Below are 25,963 nucleotides of genomic sequence, written 5' to 3' on the forward strand. Positions count from 1 at the left end.
AAAAACATTGCACTGGAAGCAGGTCCTGCCCATGAAGTTGGTCATGTCCCCAAGGTCAATTAAAAACCACAGGAAATTTCTGCTAATTGAGTTTATTTGCAAACTCTCAAGGAGGCTTTAAACATTAAGTCGGTTCTTATGGGCACAAAAACACTAAAGGGATATGTTGCAAAAGCTTTTAAATCTGATTTTCATTTTAATTTAGTAAGAAAGTCACTAATGCACTCAAACATAATCAGAACATAGATTTATATATATTTTTAGAAGGGAATTTTAGTTTAGTTTACTCAGAGTTTATAGATTGTCACTGATTAAAATATTATTTTGGGGAAAACTTATTTTTCAGCTGTTTTAATCAAATTTTACCAAGTTACCACTTTTAAATATATAAAGGAGGTTTTTTTCTAAAGCAATACTTAGAAAAAAGTAAGTTTGAAAATTGTGCTCAATTGCACGAGGTAAAGACAGATTTTGCATTTGAAGCTATGCAAATAAGATTGAGCATAACTCAGAGAAAAAAGACTTTACAATCTGGGTGCAATTTCAGCTGCAATTTGCCATGACCACCCAAAGCAGAAACTCTAACCAACCATGCACAATGACTGAATTTTAAAGGGACAGGCACCAAAATTAAATCTTGAGAAGAATACATCAAATTTATCATAGTCTCAAGCAATAGTCTTAATGTCTACAGAATTAGTCTGAATTCTTGAGTATTGATATTCAACAATGGGATGTTTTTGCTGCCAGACACAGTAATCTAAAGGCAAATTAAAACATCTCATGTGGTTTGAATAGTCAATTTTGTTCAATACAAACTGAAAAATCTCATGAAGCTGGCTGCATTTGACATGGGCCTCTTTGGAAACATCATTTTTTTTTCTCATTCTGTTCACATGCTTGAAGATAGCATTTACTATAATGATTTACAGTAGCCATTTATGGAATGTATATGGCATGAGAAACAGCAACATACAGGAGGCAAGTTTAACATGAAATTTGAAGCAAATGTGGATTTTAATTTACGTTGTGCAAACTCTTTTTACAGTAAACAGACAAACCTGAATTCACAGCTACTGCTACCTAAACATATATTACTGTACCATTTCCACTGCCTACTTGCACACACTGCAGATGTATCACTATTTATGGAACTAGTGCAGACCGGATCTGTTAATACAAGTGCAGGTCTCCCTGCATGAATTGTAATTAGAGTTACTATTACTGACCACTTGAAAACATTAGGCCATTTACTGAAACATTAAAGAACAAATAACATTCCTGTCTTTAATGTTTTCAGTTTGAGCCTGATCACATTTTTTTTCTGGTGAGGTTGGTAGCATTGGAAATATTTATTGCTGCCAGGTGAAATATCCTTACAAAACAATGAGGCTTATTGGCTGACCTGCTGAACACAAGGAATGGTGAATTTAGTTACAAAATCATGCTGGTCACATTTTTTCCTGATGACCACAAAAATGCTGCATCCACAGTCTGTAGTTTCATGCTCTCCTCAGCACCTTAAGTGCCTCTCTCTGCATACATGCTTCTTTAAATGGTCAACATGAACTTAGCTTCACTAAATTTGCTGTGTTAATATTTTGCAGTAGATTTTAACACCACCTGCCTGACAAAAAACATGGATGCAGGGCAGTTAAAATGAAGAGTGGGGCTTACCCACTGTGTTCCCACCCTGTTCTGGCTGAATACAATTTTAAATTGGGCTTCTGACCTCATATTTATGCCATCATTAAAACCACCTATTTGCACCTCCGAAACATTGCCTGACGTTGCCCGTTTCAGCTCATCTGCTGCTGAAACCCTCATTCATGCCTTTGTTACCTCTAGACGTGACAAGTCTAATGTACTCCTAATAGATCATCCACATTCTACCCATCCTAAACTTGAAGTTATCCAAAAAGCTACTGTCTGTGTCTTAACTCACAGCAAGTCCCGTTCCCACGCCATCCCTGTGCTTGCTGACCCACATTGGCTCCTGGCCAAACAATGTCTTGATTTTAACATGTTGTCCTTGTTTTCATGTCTCTTGTGGCCTCATCCCTCCCTATCTTTGTAACTTCCTCCGGCCCCGCAACCCTCCGAGATATCTACACTCCTCTAATTCTTGCCTCTTGCTTCCCTGCTTTTAGTTGCTCTGCCAATTGGGGGCCATGCCTTAAGCTGCCTAGGCCCTAGATCAGTGGCATATCCTCCTATACCTCTCTGACTCTCTACCTTGTTTTAAAGAGTGTCTTAAAGGAGAAAAACCTATCTCTTGGACCAAGTTTTTGGTCATCCTACCTAGTATTTCCTTATGTGGCTCCGTGTCATATGTTGTTTAATAATACTCCAGTGAAGCACCTCGTGATGTTCATTATTTTAAAAGCATTATATAGATATAAGTTGCAGGAAAAAAACAGTAGAACTTGGGAAATGACTGGTACTGGTCAGAACTGGAGTTTTAAGGTACACAATACCAGTTCGGACCAGTACTCGTCATTTCCCAGGTTTTACTATTTTTTTTTCCTTCTGGGGATGCTCATGCGCCTGCTTGTGTTTTTGTTTCCAGAGTTTTACATTTCTGTTTCAGATTCTTGTACGTATATCATCAAAGATATGAAATTTGTTACCTCACTAATGAAGGTCTTTGCTGTGCGTGGGTTAAGAAAAAGTAAGGCTCTTCGAAGCATGTCTCGGAAACGGCTCAGCTCATCAAACCCAAGAGTAGAGAAAAGGCCTGTGAACATGCTGCTTATGCTGGCCTCAACCTTTTGTAGTGAAACCTCTATTCCCTGTTGACCAGCTTGGCCCAAAAATTCTTGAATCCCACGAATATCTGTTCAAATGTTCAAAACATTAAGTATGAGAATTCAGCACTTTGATTACCGCATTATGTAAGAAAAAATATTTAGTTGTCCAATTAACTGCTTTATGACCATGCTGCACATAATAATTACAAATATCCACCATTCAAATGTCAAAATAAAAGAAATGTTTATTTCCTTATATATTTATAATTTTAAATGAGAGACTTAGTGGCCACTTGTGGTCTGAACTAATTAGATTAAAATATTCTCAATTCTTTTTGTGTTAATATATATGCTAAATCAATTTATGAGCAGGTATTTATGTAAACAACAGAAAAAACAGTGACGACAGAGATGATGCTGTCTGTAGGTGTTCTTAATGAAGTTAAGTGCACACACCGCTCAAATTTCCATGTTGGCAGCATCATGGTACCAAAAATGTAAGCCAACAAATCAAAGATCAGTTGTGATAATCACAATTTAGTACTTTAACAAGCAACAGTGCTCCCAATAAGAAACAACCTGACTGGATATCCAGATGTGTTGACTGGGAATTTGAAAGCTAAGACTACAAAACAAAATTATGGTAAATTTCATGTGCAGCAGATACTGGCAGCAAAAATCAACTCACAAGCACTTTCTCCACTCAAGAATCTGCACAATAGGGGATTTAGTTTTCTCTGTGAGCTACTTAGTGCATTGGTTAGCATGTTTGTGCTAAATTGCAGCCTCTGCTATGTAATTGCAGTTGTTAACACATTTAAAACAAATTAGCTAGCAAGTGCATTAAAATAGCACAGACAGAAATTTGATGCCAACAAATTACCCAGATGCTAAAGGGAGCACCCAAAAGAAATAAAACTCCCAGAAAGAAACTTGGGAAGCGATAACTAGCTGGGTAATTGTGATTGCCAAATAACCACTTATTAAAAGCTTGCTTTCAACCACCAGGAAAGAAAAGTACACTTCAAGAATAAGCAAAGGATCATCAATGCAAATCAGGTTAGCTCCTTCATCTCTTCCCTTTTATGAAATGTTGGGTATCTCGCATTATTATAGAATAATACTCCTTGGCCTGTAATTAATTAGTCCACACTGAATGTAGCAAATGGTAAAACCAGATGCTGAATGCAGAAGTACAATCTGATATAAGTGAAGCTGTGGGAAGTTAAAGCATGTTAAAGCCTGTTTTGGCATGTTATGCACCTTTAGAGCTGTATTACCAGTTGTTGCAACTCCCACCTCTATCCATTATACAACTCCTGACCTAATGTTATCCTTCATTGCTTATACAAATCACAGAATTTCTATACCACAGATGCTGGAAAGGGACAAAAAAGCTATAAAAAAGCTTCAAATTCATAGATTGATGCCAGTTCTTACCGCAAGTTGACATGCTGTATTTTTCATTTATTTTACCCTTTTTCTTAGACATAGCCATGTTCTAAATATGTGATGGCACAAATTATTTGAACTGTTGGGTTTAGATTCACTTTCAGTATAATGGTATTAACACATGAATACTGTTTTCAACACATGGAAAGCATGACATGGCCATTTTGATTTTGTTCATATCGATCAAATCTTTTTAATTAATAAAATGAGTTTTATACACTATTGAAGACATAAGAACTAGAACAGTTATTTGTACAGTACTTGACAATTAAAAGGAAAGCCAGGCTATGTTATTACCATATGCATCGTCATAGAAGATCATGAACTTCTGCCAGGAAAATTCTGTGATTACTTTAAGTATGACTTCATTGAAGTAATCAGGAGGACGGACAGAAAGCGTGTAATCACTGTTTCTTGTATTCTTTGCAATAGTACATTGAGAACGTGGAGTTCCAGCTGGTGTGCGCTGAATGTAGAGGTGAGGAATATGCATTCCATCTGCAAAGGACTGGAGTGAAGCTGAAGGTGCACAGCTAGTGGAGCTAACTAGAGCCAAAATCCCTTGTGACACAAGGTCACAGGCTGAAAAAGAAAGAAATTTTCCATTAATCAACAACAAACAGCAATCACATTTATTTTGTGCCATTAACAAAGGCTAACATCCCAATGTGTTTCAAGAAGGCTGAAGAGAAAGGATGCTGAGACATAGGAAGAGGAATTAGGGGTAAAGTGGTGGATTTTGAGGAGTATCGTATTAGTAGGGAAGGGGAGAGGAAGAGTAAAGTGGCTTACAAACTGAATTTCAGAGGATGGGACCTAGGCTGTTGAGAGTACAATTGCCAATGGTGGAGTGAAGGTAGGGAGGACACACAAGAGGATGGGCTCTGAGGATCAGAGAGTATGGGTTGTATGGCTGGAGGAGGCAACATAGGTAGAGAGATGCATAGCCATGGAGGGCTTGAAATGCAAGGATGAGAATTTTAAGTTTAGAGTTAGGGAATAGGAGTCAAAGTAGGTCAATGTGGAGGGAAGAAATGGAAGAGCATGACTTAGTTTTCGATAGGATACAGCCAATGGAGTATTAGATATGCTACAATTTATGTTGTGTGGAGAATGGGAGGTTAACCAGGGAAGCACTGAAATATTCTAGACTGGAGTTAATGAAGATATGAATGATGATTTCATTGGCAGATGAGCAAAAGTAGAAATACAAATATGGTATATAAGGGAGTGAAAGTATTTGGAGAGATGAGATGAGGTTGAACACTCAACTTGTGAATAGTCTTGTTCAGCCCGAAGCAGTGGCCAGAGTTGGATGAGCAATCACTGATAAGGGTCCAGTGTTTGTGGTAGAGTTTAAAGACAATAGCCGGGCATCATAGCGGGTGGGAGCAGAAAATATCGGGAGATAACCAAAATTGGTTTCACATCATCATAAAACCAGTTTGCGATCATCTACTCCACCCGTCAATGGCGGGTCACATTTCCTGCTGCAGCATATTGGGAACCTAATTTCAATAATTTAGTATCTCATTATAAGCCCAGCTCAGCGAAATCATCCCCCCACAGTGGATCATGAGCTCACACTGACGTGTTTCACAATGGTGCATAAGCGACTTGCACCTTGCTCGGGATTTCGAGGTTTGTTTGCCTACCTTGCTCTGGGCAGCACTCACAGATATCAGCGCCAGGCTTCGCAGGCAGTACCACATCACTTTTAGGGGGTTCACGAGCAGGACTCTACCTACCAGGCCAGAGGTAAGGCGGTGGTGGATTTCCAATGGTTGCGGGGCTAGCACTCACTTGGGGAAGTGGGGTATCCCAGGGTTTGTGTGGCGGCACATGTTGATTTGTGCAAGTGGACTCAAGAAGGGGAGGGCTGAGGAGGCAGGGCAGTCTCCAGAGATGAAGATGTGAGGATATGTGTGAGAGAGTGAGTGGTGATGTCCCATGAGCTGAGAGTGAGTGAGTTGCCAGTGAGTGTGTGATGGCTTTGTGAGGTTTTTTAAAAATTCATTCATAGGATGTGGGCGTCGTTGGCAGGGCCAGCATTTATTGCCCATCCCAAATTGTCCTTGAGAAGTGGTGATGAGCTACCTTCTTGAACCGCTGCAGTCCTTGTGGTGTAGGTACACCCAAAGTGCTGTTAGGGAGGGAATTCCAGGATTTTGACCCAACAACAGTGAAGGAATGGCGATATATTTCCAAGACAGGATGGTGAGTGGCATGGAAGGGAACTTCTATGTGGTGGTGTTCCCATGTGTCTGCTGCCCTTGTCCTTCCAGACGGTAGTGGTCCTGGATTTGGAAGGTGCTGTCTAAGGAGGCTTGGTGAGTTCCTGCAGTGCATTTTGTGAATGGTACAGATTGCTGCTACTGTGCATCAGTGGTGGAGCGAATGTTTGTAGATGGGGTGCCAATTAAGCGGGCTGCTTTTTCCTGCACTCATTCAGGCAAGCAGAGAGTATTCCATTACACTCATGACTTGTGCCTTGTAGATGGTGAACAGTCTTTGGGGAGTCAGAAGAGGAGTTATTCACTGCAGGATTTCCAGCCTCTGACCTGCTCTTGTAGCCACAGTATTTATATGGATAGTCCAGTTCAGTTTCTGGTCAATGGTAACCCCCAAGATGTTGATAGTGGGTGATTCAGTGATGGTAATGCCATTGAACATCAAGGGGTGATGGTTGGATTCTCTCTTATTGGAGGTGGTCATTGCCTGACACTTGTGTGGTGCGAATGTTACTTGCCACTTGTCAGCCCAAGCCTGCATATTGCCCGGTCCCGCTGCATTTGGATATGGACTGCTTCAGTACATTAGGAGTCACAAATGGTGCTGAACATTATGCAATCATCCCTACTTCTGACCTTATGATGGGAGGAAGGTCATTGATGAAGCAGCTGAAGATGGTTGGTTCTAGGACACTACCCTGAGGAACTTCTGCAATGATGTCCTGGAACTGAGATGATTGACCTTCAATAATCACAACCCCCTTCCTTTGTGCTAGGTATTGCTCCAACCAGCGGATAGTTTCCCCCATGATACCCATTGATTCCAGTTTTGCCAGGGCTACTTGACGCCAACTTGCTTAAATGCTGCCTTGATGTCAAGGTCAGTTGCTCTCACCTCTGGAGTCCAGCTCTTTTGCCCATGTTTGAACCAAGGCTGTAATGAGGCCAGGAGCTGAGTGGCTCTGGCGGAACCCAAACTGAGCATCACTGAGCAGGCTATTACTAAGCAAGTGCCGCTTGATAGCACTGCTGATGACCCCTTTACTGAGTGTGAGAGTTAATGTGTGATGAGATGGTTGCCTTACCCTGGAGGCACAGATGAGATCATTCATCCTCTTTCAGCACTGGACGGTCAACCTCTTCTGTGCAGCATTGGCACTGACCACCACTGCCACTCCCTCCCAAGCCTGAGTGGTGAGATTGCAGAACTTCCTGCGGCTAAAGCAGGGGTAGAGGACATCATGGAGGGCCTCCAAAAGGCCTTCCAGTGACAGGTCACTAAACTCTTACTGGCTTTCAGGGTGATGTCTTCACTGCAGCAGTCCTGGGCTGCAAGCATTGAGAACTGCGCGCAGCTGCAGTTTAGAAAAGGCACCTGGAATGAGTAATAGGTGAGGTAACTGCGTCATGAAGCTATTAATGTATATAACATTAGTGGAATTTTTTTTAAATAGAGGTTTAGTCTGTGTGTGTGTTAATTGGATTAAAGCTAGCTAGTCTGGGTGCTTTGATGTATAGTAATTTTGAGATGTAAACAGTAAGGTAGAGGACATTTGCATTTTGTTGAATACAGCATTCAAGAAGGGGAATGAAATCTTGCACCTAGCTAGGAGGCACCAAGCAATGTTTATATTATTAATAAAATTGGTACTATGAAAGGGGTTTTATTGTTAGAAGAGGTGGAGTTCAAAGGGCCTGGTGAGAATTTGCATTCAAAGAGAAAGGCCAAGTATAACCTGAGAGTAGTTTGTGTGTGAAAGGCAGAGGCATCTAAGCCTACAACTGTTGGCAAAGGGACCACATTGAAAGAAACCTCATTTTGAATTTGTAAGGTGAAAATGCTTTGCCTGGTGTCTGGTTAAGTCTATTGGTTATTGTTGCCTTAATGGAGATTAATTTGGGAATTTGCTAAAAAATTATGATAGTAGTAATTTGTAGCCATTTGTATATGTTTAATTTGTTTTAAATTAATAAATGTCTCAATTAGTTTAATATTAAACCCTTTTGAGGACTGATGGTCTTATTCCTGAATTTAGAGCTGCATCTCAAACATACCAATTGAAAATATAGATTATGACAGTTGTTTAAAGTTTTCCTCTGGAATTTTCAGTAATAGCCTTTACCAACTGCTGTGTCATAACAAAGGCATGGCGGGCAATTCAACGGCCACCCACCAGCGATACGATGTGTTTCCTGTGACTGCATAAATAACGAGGTAGGAAGCAGATGATACGGTGCAAAAAACAATTTTTTCACATACATCAGGGAAAATTCTGGCCAATGTTTAGCTAGACGAAGTTATGGATAATCCAAGACTATATTTCAGACCAGGAATTTGAGAGTAGTGGGGTGTTAAGGAGATAGGGAGTGGGGGGTGGCAGTTTGCAACTGGGTGTTATCTAAATACAAGTGGAATCTGACCTCATAACTTTAGGTGATGTCACCAAGGGACAGCATGTAGATGAGTAAATGAGAAAGAGAAGTAGAGCAGGATGGGTCCTTCGATGATTCCAGAGGCAACAGTGCAGTAGTGGAAAGAGCAATGATAGCTAGAGGTGCTTTGTCACTGGTTAGGTAAGACTGGTACCAAGCAAGAGCAGACTCATTGAGATAATAAAGGAGAGGCAATAGGAGGATGACTGTGTGGTAAAATATGCCAAAGAAATCAAGGAGGATAATGAGAGAGAGTAGACCACTGAGAGAGAGTAGGCATGATGACGATGGTATTGAAACTAGAGAGAACAATTTAAAATATCAGATAAAATATTGGTCATATAAGAAAGCTTGCTCATAAGGAGTTTAATGAGAATGGAGTTGGAGGTGAAAGAGATGCTGGGTGAGTTGAGCTTGTAGAGGGTGCTGGAGAGATGGGGAAGAATGTAGAGAGGCAACAGTTTAGGGCTATCATGGGACAGGACCCTGGGGAAAGGATTTGCTTAACTGGCAAGAAGAAGATGGCATGCAGCAGAATAAATAGTCCCTATCTTGAAAGGAAAAATATCCATGATCTCTTCATACTTGTAGGTGGTGATGGTGTAGAGAGAGGGTTAAGTAGTTTGCAGAGAAGTCTGATAATAGAGAAAAGGGGCTAGGGTTATCATTCCCTTCTGGGTGATCTTCCAGTGTTGGGCTGTTTTAGAAGGAAGATCCAGTAGAGAAGAACAGAAAAACAGATTATTATTTAACTGGAGAGAAACCTCAGAATGCTTTCGTATAGAGGGGCCTGGGTGTCTTGTACCTTAATCATAAAAAGTCAGTATGCAGGTACAGCAAGTAATTAGGAAGGCAATTGGAATACTGGCCTTTATTGCAAGGACGTTGGAGAATAAAGGTAAGGAAGTTTTACTACTACTGTTCAGGCCATTGAGGCCACGCCTAGATCACTGTGTATAGTTTTTGTCTTCTTACTTAAGGAGCGATAGGAAGCAGTTCAGAGAAGGTTCATTTCTAGATTGATTTCTGAGGTGAAGGGGTTGTTTTATGAGGAAAGATTGAGCAGATTGGGTTTATACTCCTTGCAGTTTATAAGATTAAGAGGTGATCTTACTGAAATTTATAAGATCCTGAGGGCACTTGACAGGGTGAATGCTGAAAGGATGTTTCTTTTCGTGGGAGAGACTAGAACTAGGGGAATACAGTTTCAGGATAAGAGGTCTCCCTTTTAAGGTGGAGATGAGAAGGAATTTCTCCTCTGAGGGTCATTAATCTTTGGATTACTGTGAAGTACAGTGAAGGCTGGGTAATTAAATATATTCAAGACAGAGTTAGACAGATTTTTGATCTACAAATAAGTCAAGGATTGGGTGGGGGGGTGGGGGTGTGGCAGGCAAGAAAATGGAGTTTAAGCCACAATCAGATCAGCCATGATTTTACTGAGTGGCAGAGCAAGCTCGAGGGGCAAAACGGCCTTTGCCAGCTCCTATTTCTTATGATTTTACGATTTTATTAGCTTAGTGTTTAATGTGGTCAAATCAAATGTAATAATAAATGACTAAGTAGATTATGAGCCAGGTACTTTCAAAACTGCACATTTTGTATGCATGACTGAAGGTGGGAAGCATTTCAGAGGAATGACAAAGGCTTTCCTGGAGACAAGGTCACTACTAGTAGAAGTGAGAGAGAATGGCTGAGAGCATCAGCAGCTGCTTATGTATTTTTATGAATGATGGGCCAAAGTCTAGGCAATTCATAGTTCAAAAGTGGGTTGTAACCAACCTGCAGGAGTAGGTGATGGTATTTGGAGGTGACAGGCAGGCAGTGAGTTGGAGAACACTGGGTAAGGGGTACTGAACTCACTTTGGCTGAGGGGTTGAATGGTACAGTAGGCAATAAAGATTTTAAAGGAGTGGTATTAGAATTAGTACAGGGTGAGATGCTTGAATGAGGTGAACCTGTTGGAGGAATAGGGGAATACATGAAGGTGCGACTTTCCCAAAGCCATGTACCAATCGCCCCCACCGCTACCACTGTCTCGTCCTGGAGGTATACCTTTGTACTAGCTGGATGTCCTCTGAGGTCCCTCTAATATGTCGCTGACCAAGGTGAGCTACTTCAGGATGCCCATTCGGGATGGATAGCTCATTGACTTTATCAGGAAAGTGATGGAAGGTGTCATTGACAGTGCTGTCTAGAAGCACTTGCTTAGCAACAAACTGCTCACCAATACTTAAGTTTGGGTTCCACCAGCACCACTCAGTTCCTGACCTCATTACAGTCTGGTCCAAACAGGGGCAAAAGAGCTGGACTCCAGCAGGGAAGTGAGAGTGAAGGTCCTTGACATTAAGGCATCATTTGATATAGTGTAGCATCAAGGAGCCCTAACAAAATTGAAGTTAATGGGAGTTGGCAGGGGCATGGGGAGGTTTTGGGGGGGCTGGCAGCAGTTATCTTGGCTCCAGAACATCACTGCAGGAGTTCCTCAGTATATGGTCCTAGGCCCAACCATCTTCAGCTGTTTTATCAATGACCTTCATCATAAGGTCAGAAGTGGGGATGTTCACTGATGATTCCACAGTTTTCAGTGCCATTCATGACTCCTCAGATACTGAAGCAGTCCACGCCTACATGCAGCAAGATCTGGACAATATTCAATGTTGGGCTTTTAAGTGGCAAGTAACATTCATGTACAACACAATGATCATCTCCAACAGGAGGTAATCTAACCATCTCTCTTTGACATTCAATGGCATTACTACTGCTGTATCTCCCACTATCAACATCCTTGGGGCTTTTACCTGGGGACCAGGAACAAAACTGGACTAGCCTTATAAATACTGTGGCAACAAGAACAGTTCAGGGGCTTGGAATCACCTGATTCCCCAAAGTCTGTCCACCATCTACAAGGCACAAGTCAAGAATGTGATGGAAGGCTCTTCAGGATGAGTGCAGCTTCAACAACACTCAGGAAGCTTGACACCGTCCAAGGCAAAGGAGGCCACTTAATCAGCACCCCATCCACCTCCTTAAACATTCGCTCCCTCCACCACCAGCGCATAGTGGCAATAGCATGTACCATCTACAAAATGCACTGCAGCAACAAGCTTCCTTCGACAGCACCTTCCAAACCTCTGATCCCTACCACCTATAAGGTCAAAGGCAGCAGGTGCATTGGAAGACCACTGCTTGAGATTTCCCCTTCAAGTCACACACCATCCTGACTTTGAACTATATCGCTGTTCCTTTACTGTCCCTGGATTAAAATCCTGGAACTCCCTTGGGTCTACCTACACCAGATGGACTGCAGCAGTTCAAGAAGGCAGCTCACCACCAACCTTATGGGGGTAATTAGGGATGGGCCTTGCCAGTGGCACTCACATCCCAGGAATGAATATAAAAAAAGGATTAGTAACTGGGGCACTAATCCTTTGTTAGGCAAATTTTCTACCAGAAAGCTAACTTTTCACTGAATCATTTGCTGAATCAATAGTAGTATTACTACTAACATTTTTAAATAAGACTTTCATTTATATAGTGACTTTTATGACCTCAGAACATCCCAAAGTGCAATACAGCCAATAAACCCCTTTTAAAGTGTAGTCACGATTACAATGCATGAAATGAGGCAGCCAATTTAAGCACAGCAAGCTCCCGCAAACAATAATGTGAAGACAACAAGATGATGCTTTTGTGATGATTGAAGGATAACGATTGATCAGGACACTGGTGATAACTCCCCTGTACTTCTTCAAAATAAGGCTATAGGATCTTTCTCTGTCCACCTGCAAGCCTTGGTTCAACATCTCATCCGAAAGACAGCATCTCCGATTAGTGTAGCATTCCCTCAGTACTGCACTGGAGTGTCAGCTTTGAATTTTGCGTTCAAGTCCTGGATTGGGACTTGAACGCACAACCTTCTGTCTCAGTAGCAAGAGAGCTGCCAACTGAGCCATGGCTGTCAGCTACAATACATGCTGCCTTTTCCATCGGGGACTTAGGCACAGGAATAGACCATTCAGCCCCTCAACCCTGTTCCATCATCCACTGAGACCACGGTTGTTCTGTATCCTATATGCACTTGTTTTGACTCCATGGGCAGAATTCTTCCATTGGCGTGCAGGGGGCGGGACCTGCATGCCGATGCGTCACATGAAGCGTGATGATGTCAGGCAATTGTCCCTACGTCACTCTGCGCCATCGCGGTATTTCGGTGGGCGGGCGCGTGATGATGTCCGTTGCACGATCGCCATTAATTAAACGGCCACTTAAAGCCTTGAGGCTCCAATTGACCTGGATTTTAAGGCGCCCGTGCAATCTTCGGCCCATTGCAACGGGCAGGCGGGTATTAGAAATTTGCATGAAGCTCATCCACGGGCGGGAGAAGAGGGCTCGGTGGGTTTGTGAATCCAGACATTTGAAAGTTACTGCTCAGAAGTTAGTGAAACTTGCCTGTGTGAGGTGAAAAAGTTGCAAATGCATAGCAGCTGCTTGGACTGGACTCATAACCTTCAGGTCAGCACTTTTCAGTGAGGATTTTTTTTTGGGGGCCTGTAGGTTTCAGGAAGCCTCCCTGAGCCTGGGAATGCGAGGTGATCTCTCCACTGGAGGCACCTCCTCTGAGGAGGAAGGGGGGGCTAGAAGGGGGAGGAGGTCAGGAGTGCACATTCAGCCTCCAGGGGAGCCACTTTGGGAGAACAGGCGCAGGCACAAGGGGTGCTGGGCCAAGAGGCAGTCCAAGGCGAAAGGGGCCACAGAAGATGGCACTGTCCTGCTGCCAGGGTGTACAGGCAGCGAAGCACCTACCTCAATATGTCTGAGGTGCAGTGCCGAAGGAGGCTCCATCTCTCAAGGGAGACAGTCACCAGTATCTGTCAGATGATTGGGCCTGAGATCTCAGCTAACTGTGTGGGTGGACACACCATGCCCGTGGCTCTAGAGGTCACAGCTGCCCTCAACTTCTATGCCTCCGGCTCCTTTCAGGGGTCAGTGGGTGATCTTCACGGTGTCTCCCAATCAGCTGTCCACACTTGTGTCAAGCAGGTTACAGAGCGTTTAGGCATGCATTGACCTTCATCCACTACCGTTAGGACCAAGCCAGCCAGGCACAGCAAGCCAGAGGCTTTGCGGCAATTGCTGGCTTCCCCTGAGTCCAGGGTGCAATAGACTGCACACATGTGGCCATCAAGGCGCCAGAGGGTGAGCCCAGTGCCTTCGTCAACAGGAAGGGCTTCCACTCCATGAACGTGCAGATAGTGTGTGATCACAGGATGCAGATCCTGCAAGTCTGTGCAAGGTACCCAGGCCGCTCTCACGACGCCTACATCCTCAGACACTCGCAGATTCCAGAGCTCTTCAGTGCTCTAGCCCGGCTGGATGGATGGCTGCTGGGTGACAAGGGATTTCCCCTCAGAAGGTGGCTCATGACGCCTCTGCATTATCCAAGAACAGAAGCTGAGCAGCGGTACAATAGGAGCCACGCCTCCACAAGGGCTGTGGTGGAGAGAGCCATTGGTCTTCTCAAAATGCACTCCAGATGCCTGGACCGTTCTGGGGGTGCACTCCAGTACCCCCCAGATCGAGTGTGGCTGATAGTGGTTGCAGGCTGTGCTCTCCAAAACCTTGCGCTGCAAAGGGGGGACGCTGTGGACAAAGAAGATGTAGACGGAGTGGCCGCAGCTGAACACGATGAGTCCAGCAGTGAGTCCAAGGATGAGAACGCACAGGGAAATGATGAGGGGGCACACGCTGACCCGGGCATACGCCAGGGAGGCAGGGATACCCGGGATGCCTTAATCCAAGGAACCTTTAGCTAGCACAGCACATATGGGTCTCCAACACAAGCCTGGCCTCCATCCTGGAGACCTTAGTGTAAAATCTGTGTGGATGGGAGTATTGACGATGGGCCCAGTCAATAAATGTAAATGACACACAAATCACTCATCAAATCTCAGGAATCCATGCACCTGCCCAAGAGGCACCCCCAGCCATTTTAGACAACATAAATTTCATGCTGTAACAAAAGTCTCTTGACATAACACAAATAAAATGGTGTTGCACTTCACACACAATCAGAAGGAACTCATAGGGGGGCCAACAACAAACACCAGTGATGAACCCAGGGTGTGCCTAAGGTGCCTTCATTTTACGTTTGCGGATGCTACGTCTTTGTGGCGCCCCCTCACTGGCACTGGCATCTGAGACAGCCTGCTCTCTCTGATTTCCTGTTGGCCTCGATGCCCTTGGCGGACATCCTCTGGCCCGTCGAGCCTGTGCTTGCCCCGCCTGGGAGGGAGTTGCCAGCTCTACAGCTGGCATCTCCCCAGTCGTCGCAGCCTCATTGGGTGCCACGGTCACTGGCAGAGGGGCAGAGGAGCTGCTGGCCTCATCGGAGCACCCTGAGAGGCACCAGCAGAGACGACAGGCAGCTGCTTCGCCGACGTGAGGTCCATTCGGCCTTCCCTGCTCACCGTAGATGGATGGACACCGAGGTCGGATATCTGGTGCCCAAACCACCGCCCAGACAGACACTGACCACATGAGGTCAATGCCCCTGTGGGGGATTGCAGGTCCGAAAGCAACTCCAGGAACCCCTGATCCTGTCCCTGGAGCTGCCTCTCCATGAGAGTTGCCACTCTCTCCATGGAGCAAGCTTGGCGCTCAGCCATGAGGCTCGATGCATCGGCTACGGTCTGCATAGACTCCTCCACCACTGACACCAAGCCGAGCACAGCCTCATGTATCTCCACCAGACAGTCCCGCACACCCTGCCACGTCTCATGAGTTGCCTGCATCACGGACGACTCCAGTGGCTCATCATCAGCGACGGACTGAGCATGTGCCTGGGCCCCTTCAGTCCTCTGACTGCTGGCGCCATCGGCACTCTCTGTTTCCGCCAGCTCCTCCAGCGACGGTGAGGTGCCCTCACCACTGTGACCTGGGATACTAGCCGAAGATATGATGCCCACTGAGGTGCCAGTATCTGTGCTGGTGCCTGCCTGGCAGAGATGGTGTGACGCTTCCAATGGTGCTACTTCATGCCCCTCAGGTGTCAGAGTGGGCCCTCCTGCTCCTGCTCCCGGCCCTGCACCAATGATGCTGAAAGGAAGAGTAAGGAAAGTCGATCAGTTAGCCTGTGTAGTCAATGTACATGCCTGTCCCCCGGCTCATCAAGCGCTCATCATTCACACGCACTGGGCAAGCCATGTTGGGAACGCCACTCACTGAACAATTAGCAATGCCATGGATGTTGGGTGACGTGAGTGATGGCCATACATACCCACCCGTGGAACTCCAACCTCTCTGGCTCCAGTGGACCTGAGCGCATGGCGCCTCTCCAGGTCGAGGGCCTCCTGCTCAAAATGGCTAAGCAGCAAAATCTGGCCTGGCCTGCCGCCAGTCCACAGCCGCTCGGCATTGTTAGGAGAAATGAAAAAACTGCATTGATAAGTGATACTTGTACCATCAATCTCTTGGCGGCCGACCCACCCCAAGCCCAGTTGCCCATTGCAGGGGTGCAATGCATCCTTCCCCTGCTACTGGCCAGCATTCACACAAATATACCTGGTGTGTCCTTCTGCCCCACTGCTCCCACCTCGACCCCCCCACCCCCCCGCCCACATGCTGCCTTCATCACAGTTGGGAGCACACAGTCGTACCAACCGTTGCAAGGAGGCACAATGACGTGGAGCGCAGAGGGCAGCAGATCCATCTGTGTCACGCCACCTTGAACATCCCGTCCCACCATGTCATCACCCTGACTTCAACATGTCCTGGAGTCCGAGCACTGCGCCTGGGTGCAGATCCTCCAGGTCGCCCCCACCACAGTCATGTGGGTGTCAGTCCACCTCATGCTGCGGGTGCAGAACCCATCTCAACACAACCCTCTCAGGCTGACGAACGCATAGAGAATATCTGCTGGGCCGCCCAGCTAAGGACACATGCTGCCAATGACTCATTGCACTCAGGCCACTCAGACATGGGTGGGGTGCCAGCAGGGGAGAAGCTTACATGATGGATGAACGGAATGATGCCAACATGCTACTCACCCTTCCCGTGCGCAGCAGGTCATTGAAGCACTTGGGACACTGGATCCAGGTGCACCGCACCAAGTTGTGGGAGCTCACCACCTCCGCTACCTCCTCCTACGCATGCTTGGTCAAGCGGGGTGGCCTCCTCCACTCATCCTACGGGACGAGCACTTCCTGCCGTGCTGCCACCTCCTCGAGGAGGGCAATGAGGCACTCGTCTGAAAACCTGGCCACACAGTGACCACTTGCCCTACCCTCCTGCATGGCTAGCCTCAGTGTGCCTTGGCCCCGATCTCTGGCCATATACAGCAGCCCTGGAGCGGCTGCAGCTTGGCCTTTAAACAGGCCACCAAGTCGCCGTTGGACCCGGCAGCGATTGCCAATCCGCCTCCGCCCGCCCACTCCCAATGTCCCCGGGAGTCGCCAAACACGCTGGGTGGGCCTCAATTAGCCCGCCCACATAAAATGGCGGCGCAGTCCTGATCACTGGCGGCGCCCGCTCCTGCATGCCCCGCCTGACATGGGGAAAATTCTCCCCCATACCTTTTAATAAGCTGTTAGCTAAGTCATTAATAAAATTAATGAATAGTTGAGGCCACAGCACACATTTCTTTGGGCTAAAATTCAGCACCAAAAAGAGATTGGTCGGTGACAGGTCAGAGGTTAATTTTTTAGAATCTCAAATCTGGTCCTAACCTACCATACCTGGGTTTAATGGAGATGGGGTAAGGTAAGGACAGCCAACCAAAAGAGGCACGCTATGAACGCTACAAGATGTGGGGAAACCCAAAGGTGTGTGGCCCGCCTATGAACTCACCCCTGTTAATATTCAGGTCCACTTCTTTCCAATTTGAGGAGAGAGTTTCAGTCCTTAATTCATTATTAGTTTCCCTAGAATGTCAGTTATATTATTCTCTTCCTCTACTGTGAAGACCGACACAAAGCATTAAAGCAGCCATTTAAAATGGTTTCTTTTTAAAAAAAGGCCCTTCAATACATCACACCTCTTGACTGCTTCCAAGGCAACCTTAGGCTGCAGTTATACTGTCACTTCTGCTTTGATGCAATAGCAGCTTTAGGTGCACATACATCTAAAAGTGGTAACTAGCTTCAAGGTCAGTTCCAAATCTGACTCTAGAATGCATAAAAGTGGTGTCAGTCATCTCTGTTTCAGTTTACTTAGGTTTGGAGCTATGTAAAGTAAAATGTGGTCTGAAGCCAAGTTTAAAAAGTACTTAGTGGTGCATTTGTATTGATGATATTTTGTGGCCAGTACATTTGATGGTTGCCTAATTTACAAACAAAAATCCCCAAATATTTGAGCATTTGTTTTATCCAAATATTTTCAACAATATTTTGTGAAGAAGGGTCATGATAACCTAATCAAATATCTGTATCAACTAAACAGCGCATTAAAAAATCTGATAGTTTCTGTTAATAACTTCAGTCATTCCATCCCATCTCCCATGTAATTCCGGTGACCTTTTCTCATATTTAGTGAACTTCACTTTGTTTCTTTTAAACACTGTATTATGCATTCAAAATAGGTAAGAATTATATTTTAATTATAGGTGAGGGATCAAGCTTGGGTAGAGGTAGCAATTCAAGATGTAGAGTCAAGGCAGGAGGGCAAAATAGTAATATGAGAAATGAGGGGCAGGAAGGGACAGAGAGAAAAAAACCTAAGAATACATCAACAGTCAAGACTAGATGTTACAAAGGTAACAAAAAGACAGAACTGAAGGCTGTCTATCTGAATACACGTAGCATTCATAACAAAGTAAATGAATTGATGGCCCACACTGAAGTGGCTGCAGGACGACAAAGATTGGTCCTTAATGTTGAAGGGTACATGACATTCAAGAAGAATATAAAGTGAGGTAAAGGTGGAGGGGTAGCACTGTTAATCAAAGAGGGCATTGGTGCAATAGTTAGAGATGACCTTGCTTCAGGAGATCAGGATGTAGAATTGGTTTGGGTGGAGATGAGGAATAGTAGGGAAACAAAGTTATTAGGAGGTGTGGTCTACAGGCTCCCTAACAGTAGCCAGAGTGTAGGGCAAAGTATTCAAGGGAAAATATTGTGTGCTTGTGATAAAGGGATGGCAATAATCATGGGTGATTTTAACCTATGCATAAACTGGAAAAATCAGATTGGCAGTAATAGTCTTGATGAAGAGTTCTGAGAATTCTTTCAAGATAGCTTCTTAGAGCAGCATGTTCTGGAACCAACCAGAGTGCAGGTCATATTAGACTTGGTGTTGTGTAATGTGACAGGAATAATGAATGAACTCAGAGTAAAGGCACCCCTAGGCAGCTGTGACCACAATATGACTGAATTTTAAATCCAGTTTGAAAGGGAGAAGAGCGGGTCTAAGACTAGTATCTTAAACTTAAATAAGGGCAACTATGTGGGGATGGAAGCTGAGCTGGCAGAAGTGAACTGGGAAACTAGGCTAGAGGACAGATCAATAGAGAAACAGTGGCAGACATTTAAGGGGATATTTCAGAATATTCAGAATAATTACATTCCTACTATAAAGAAAAATTCTAAGGAGAGGACCCACCATCATTGGTTAACTGAAGATGTTACGGAAAGCATCAAACTAAAGGAAAAAGCATACAACTCCGCTGAGATGAGTGGCAGAACAGATGATTGGACAAAATATAAAGAATGGCACAGAGAATGACTAAAAGGTTAATCAGGAAGCTAGCTAGAAATGTAAAAACAGATAGCAAGAGTTTCTACAGGTATCTAAAAAGGAAAAGAGTAAGTAAAGTGAGTGTTGGTCCTTTAGAGAGTGACAGTGGAGAGTTAATAGTAGATAATAAAGAAACGGCGGATGAAATGAACAAATATTTTGCTTCTGTGGTCAATATGGAGGATGACAAAAAACATTTCAGTAACAGCTGCAAATCAGGAGGTGAACGGGAGAAAGGAACTTGGTGAATTGAAATCACTAGGGAAATGGTACTGAGCAAATTAATGGAGCTGCGGGCTGCCAAGTCTCCATGTACCGATGGACTACATCCTAGGGTCTTAAAAGAGGTGGCAAATGAGGTAGTCGATGCACTGGTGTTAATTTTCCAAAATTCGTTAGATTCTGGAAAGGTTCCATCAGATTGGAAAGTAGCAAATATAATCCCTCTATTCAAGAAGGGAGGGGGGCAGAAAACAGGAAGCTATAGGCCAGTTAGTTTGACGTCTGTCATGGGGAAGTTATTAGAATTGATCATTAAGGAGGCTATAGCTGGGCACTTAGAAGAGCTCCTGGCAATTGGGAAGAGCCAGCATGGTTCTGTGAAAGGAAAATCATGTTTAACCAATTTATGGGAGTTTTTTGAAGGAGTAACATGTGCAGTGGATAAAGAGGAGCCGGTAGACATACACTATTTGGATTTCCAGAAGGCACTTGATGAGGTGCCACATCAAAGATTATTATGTAAAATAAAAGCGCTTGGTGTAGGGGGTAACATATTAGCATGGATAGAAGATTGGCTGGCTGGCAGAAAGCAGAGAGTATGTATAAATGTGTCTTTTTCAGATTGGCAGGATGTGACGAGTGGAGTCCCACAGGGGTCTGTACTGGGACCTCAACGTTTTACAATTTATATCAATGACTTAGATGAGGGGAGTGAAGACATGGTAGCTAAATTTGCAGATGGCACAAAGATAGGTAGAAAAGTATGTTATGAAGAGGACATGAGGAAGTTGCAGATGGATATAGATAAGTTGAGTGAGTGGGAAAAGATCTGGCAAATGGAGTTTAATGTGGGAAAATGTGAAATTGTTCACTTTGGCAGGAAGGACAAAAAAGCAGAATATTACTTAAATGAAGAACGGTTGCATAATTCTGAGGTGTAGAAGGATCTAGGTGTTCTAGTACATGAGTCACAAAAAGTTATTAAGTAAAAGCAATTAAGAAGACTAATTGAATGCTATCCTTTATTACTAGAGGGATTAAACATAAAAGTAAGGATGTTATGCTTCAGTTATACAGGGCATTGGTGAGACTGCATCTTGAATACTGTGTGCAGTTTTGGTCTACTGATTTAAGGAAGCTTGTAAATGCATTGGAGGCGGTTCAAAGGAGGTTTACTAGATTGATACCTGGAATGAGTGGGTTGTCTTATGAGGAAAGGTTGGACAGACTGGGCTTGTTTCCTCTGGAGTTTAGAAGAGTGAGGGGTGAATTGATTGAAGTATACAAGATCCTGAACAGCCTTGACAAGGTGGATGTCAAAAGGATGTTTCCTCTTGTGGGTGAGTCAAGAACTAGAGGGCACTGTTTTAAAATTAGGGGTCGCCCTTTAAGGACAGAGATGAGGAGAATTTTTTTCTCTCAGAGGGTTGTCTGACTTTGGAATTCTCTGCCTCAGAAGGTGGTGGAGGCGGGGTCATTGAATATTTTTAAGGCAAAGGTAGATAGATTCTTGTTAGGTAAGGGAATCAAAGGTTATTGGGGTTAGATGGGAATGTGGAAATCGAAACACAAGAAGATCAACCATGATCTTATTGAATGGCAGAGCAGGTTCGAGGGGCCGCTGGGTTTATTCCTGTTCCTATTTCTTATGTTATTAGGTGTATGTATCACGTTAGCTAAAGCTTATGGGGCCAGCATGTTAGGCAAAGAGCAGAGAATGTCTGCACAAAGATAAGTTTTAATCTGTTATGCCACAGATGTTTGAGAAATATTTATTGCTGATAACAGTAACTTCATATTCAAAATGCACAATTCTAATTATGCCTAACTGATAACTGCCTTTTTACAAGTTTCAAAATTGATCAAATGGAATTAGAATAATTTATTATTTTTAGCCCAGCAATGTCACTGTTTCGTTAATGGTTTAAACTAAAATATATTGTGTCACAAAATATTACAAAAATAGCAACACAGAAACAGGTCATTTGGTCCATCAGGTTCCTATCAGTGTTTAGGCTCGACATGATTCTCCTCCCATCAAATCTCATCAACATACACTTATACAGGACGAGTGTCCTTTATCTGAAACACTTGGGGCCGATTGTGTTTCGGTATTCAGATATTTTTGGTTTTTGGATCTACTGTATATACGGTAGGTCTAGGCCTACTTACATTACAATAGCCTAAGCCTTGGCTAGCTACAGTCTACAAATACTAGGCTGTTTCTCCATTTCCCAACTCACACACTATTTTGTACCTGTTAACGCTCATTAGACTTGTAATATAATATTACATTGCTTTATTATCATACAAATTAACTGCATAGCCATTCAAAAAAACATCCAGTTTTTGCACGTGTTCAGTTTTTGGATGTATTGGTAAAGGATATTCCACCCGAGTTCCATTCTCCTTTACTTGTTTTGAAATTACATTGAAATAAATAATTGTCAATTAGTTTCTGATCATGACTTGAATGGTAAAGCAGCTATTATCAAATGGCTTAACATTAATATCTATTGATAACACAAATCTAATTTCATTATCTGTCATACCAACCATTTGAAGGAAGCCTGACATCGAACTGACCCCTGGATTTATTCTGCCTCTATCTTTTTCAGCTATCCCTCATCTCCTAGACATTGCTTAACTATGATGCAATATGCATTACATTTAGTGCTCCATTAATCAAATAACACTAACGTTACTGATGTTAAGCTCTTAAATTGCTGATGTCAACACTCTTCAGTTAAGGGGAACAGAAAATGTCAATTTCAAATATTAAGCATATTTTCTTGATTTATAATCTTATTCCTTTTACTTATTTAACGTTTTTACTTTCAATTATTTTAAACATGACAAAAATGTAAATTTTGTGTTTGGAAGCCGAACATGCATGATATTAGCAATTTCGTGCAGTGCCTTCCCAATTTGACAGCCAGCAGACCCAGGCCTCTTTCAGATACAAATGTACGTGTTCTGTTTCCGAGCTGAAAGCACCAAATGCTGCAGCTCACCTATTTCTGTAGCATAAAATCAGTTAGTTACTCCATGTCGCTGGCTGGGAGGTTAAGACATGTTTGTAGGAAGCAGATGGCTGGGGCAATGGTGAGGATGACAGGTCAGAGGTAGGGGAGAACATTTTTGCAAGGCCTCGATGAGCATTGCTGCACCTCCTCATGCCACAAAAATCTTTTTAAAAATAAGTATTTTTTAAAGAGGCATCCATTAGTCCCTTTACAGATTAGATGTTGAGAGGCCTCAACTGGCAGAGAAATGGGACTGATAAATGCCATGTATAAACTTCCAATTTTTCAATGTAGATTAAAATTAAAATACAATAAAAGCAATTAGCATGTATAAAAAAACCCCTGCCTGTTTTGGATGAGAGTACTGAACACAGTTCAGGCCAGCAAATGGGTGCACATGAACCCTCTTCAGACTTTCACCTACTAAGCACCTGTTTTTCAAGTGAAAAAAAGTTGAAAGTCTCCTTCAAAATTACTAAAATAATCCCATAACTGTTAATACTTTACTTCCATCAGTGTTTTGAGTTAATTTGTCTGTTTTCACTTTCTCCAATATTGATTTAGGAAGGTAGTTGCTTGGGATTTCGATTTAGATCTCTGCTCCTAAAGATACCACAATTTTATTATCCATATGTCAAGGAAACTATTATACAGTGACGTATATGTTTAATCTCTTGAACTATTCATATCTTGAAAAGACATTTACTAAATTATTGTTCCTTTATCATACACCTCTAGTACTTAAGTTCTGTTGTTAAAACCATCATGCCATACATGATGCTGCAAGAGGCCAATTACTATATGTTAAACTTGACATTATAATTGTAATTTATTTTAATTGAGACAATTTTGTCTCTCTTTTGGTTGTTAATTATGTTTTTAACAATTTACATTCACTGTTACTTACGCCACAATCACGTTTTGAATTTCCTCATTAAAATTTTAATTCATTAAGAATTAAGACGTGATTTTAGATTTGAATGAATTACTGCTGGATTTCATCTCCAGTTTTCAGAGCGAATTAAATAAGGACACAGCTTATTTATCTCAGATTGTTTTGCATTAAATTAAACTGTGAATGATTTCCTAGATTGTAACCATCTGAAAGATTACCATTTAAAAAAAATAATCTTGATGTGATACCTTAGGCAAAATTTTCCTTGAATTGCACTAAGTGTGGTGGCAGGCATAAAAAAATACATTTTTCAACCAGCTGCAAGGGTGGGTTTTTGTCTTGTATCGTCCGCTTCCTGCCTCATTAATAATGCAGGCACAGGAAACACGGTGTCTGGCTGACAGCCAGCCTCTGAATCACCCACCACACCGTTACCTCATTGTTTCCTCACTCCGGGGGCTACATCTAAACTGCAACCGCGCACACAGTTCTCAATGCTTGCAGCCTAGGACTGCTCCAGTGAAGGCATGGCCCTGAAAGCCAAGAAGAAATCAGTGACCCGTCCCTGAAATGCCTCTTGGAGGCCCGTCGTGATGTCCTCTACCCCCATTCTGGCCGCAGGAGGTCCAGCAAACTCACCACTCCAGCTTGGGAGGTGGTGGTCAGTGCCAACGCTGCACAGAAGAGTTTGGCCATCCAATGCAGAAAGAGGATGAATAATCTCATCTGTGCCGCCAGGGTAAGGTGAACATCCCAGCACTCCAAACTCACACTCAAGGCCATTGAACATTCATTGCCATCTCACTCACTGCCAGGTCAAGGGGCATCACCACTCACTCTCTCACACATACCCTCACATCTCCATTTGGTCTCATCTCCTCTGGAGCCTGCCTCCTCAGCCCTCCCCTTCTTAAGACCACTTGCACAGATCAACATGTGCCCCCACACACATCCTGGGATACCCCCTTCCCCTAGTAAGCCCTAGACCTGTAGCCATTGAAAAGCCATCCCCGCCGTATCACTGGCCTGGTAGGCAGAGTCCTGACCGTGAGCCCCTTTAAAAGCAATGTGGTGCTGCCTGCCAAGCCTGGTGCTGATGACTGCGAGTGCTGCCTGAAGCAAGGTAAGCAAACAAAGCTCAAAGCCCTGAGTGAAGTGCAGCTTGCCAGGTACAAGTCGCTTATGTGCAGTTGTGAAACACATCAGCGTGCAATCACGAAGACGCGAGCTCATGATCCAGCGTGGGAGGGATGATTCTGGCGTGCAGGGCTTATAATGAGATGCTAAAGTATTGAAGTTAGGTTCCCGATATGCGGCGGCGAGAAAAGTGGCCCGCCATTGATGGGTGGAGCGGATGATCGCAAACTTATTTTATGAGGATGTGAAACCAATTTTTGAGACCTCCCAATATTTTCTGCTCACGCCCGCTATGACGCTTGCCGTGAATGGGAGCGGAAAATCCCAGCCCTTATCCCAAACAATCCTCACTAAATAATATTTTGGTTGTTTAAATGCATTGCGTAATGAGAACATTAACATAGGCACTTTGGATTAATCTAGATATACATCTGAAAATTTAGCCTAAACAAGCTTACATACATTCAATTATCTTCTAATTATGTTCAGGATAACATGATTTGTGAGAGAAATGGGTATTGATTCATGGGGCACTGGCACTAGTACTGGGGAAAGTGGAAGCTGTACCATTGAGATGGCCTTCACCTGAATCATGCTGGGACCAGTGTTCTGGTAAGCCACGAAACTAGAGTGGTAGAGAGAGCTTTAAACTAAATATTGGGGGCAAGGGATCAAGTGAGGGAAAATGTGATAAAGGGAGAGGCAAGACAAGGGAGCAAGGTAGCAACAAAGGTAATGATAATCAAATCATGGCAGAAGGGACAGAGCTTACAAATCTAAGAGTGCACCAGCAGGTAAGGCCAGAGATTGAAAAAAAAGAGGAAGAAGACTGTATTTGAATGTGAGTAGCATTGGTAACAAAATGGATGAATTGTCAGCTCAAATAGAAATAAATATGTATGATCTGATAGCCATTACAGAGCCATGGCTGCAAGATAACAAAGGTTGGGACTTGAATATTTAAGGGCACATGACATTTCAAAAGAATGGAAAGCTAGGAAAAGGTGGTGGGGTAGCTTTGTTAATTAAGGATGACATTAGTACAATAATGAGCAATGGCCTTAGTTTTAAACATCAAGCTGTAGA

General features: G+C 43.6%; 1 protein-coding gene across 1 annotated transcript in view; it reads right to left on the bottom strand.

Annotated features, from left to right (window-relative positions):
- LOC144685834 (glutamate receptor ionotropic, delta-2-like) overlaps nt 1-25,963 on the bottom strand; it is a 428,425-nt gene that overhangs the window by 222,811 nt on the left and 179,651 nt on the right. Inside the window, exons 3-4 of the mRNA XM_078550780.1 lie at nt 4,500-4,784; nt 2,631-2,836 (exon numbers count right to left, since the gene is read on the bottom strand). Coding sequence (XP_078406906.1) covers nt 2,631-2,836; nt 4,500-4,784 — 491 coding nt within the window. The remainder of the gene's footprint in view (nt 1-2,630; nt 2,837-4,499; nt 4,785-25,963) is intronic.

The sequence above is a fragment of the Cetorhinus maximus genome, chromosome 10, assembly GCF_964194155.1.
Source record: "Cetorhinus maximus chromosome 10, sCetMax3.hap1.1, whole genome shotgun sequence".
Classification (NCBI taxonomy): Eukaryota; Metazoa; Chordata; class Chondrichthyes; order Lamniformes; family Cetorhinidae; genus Cetorhinus; species Cetorhinus maximus.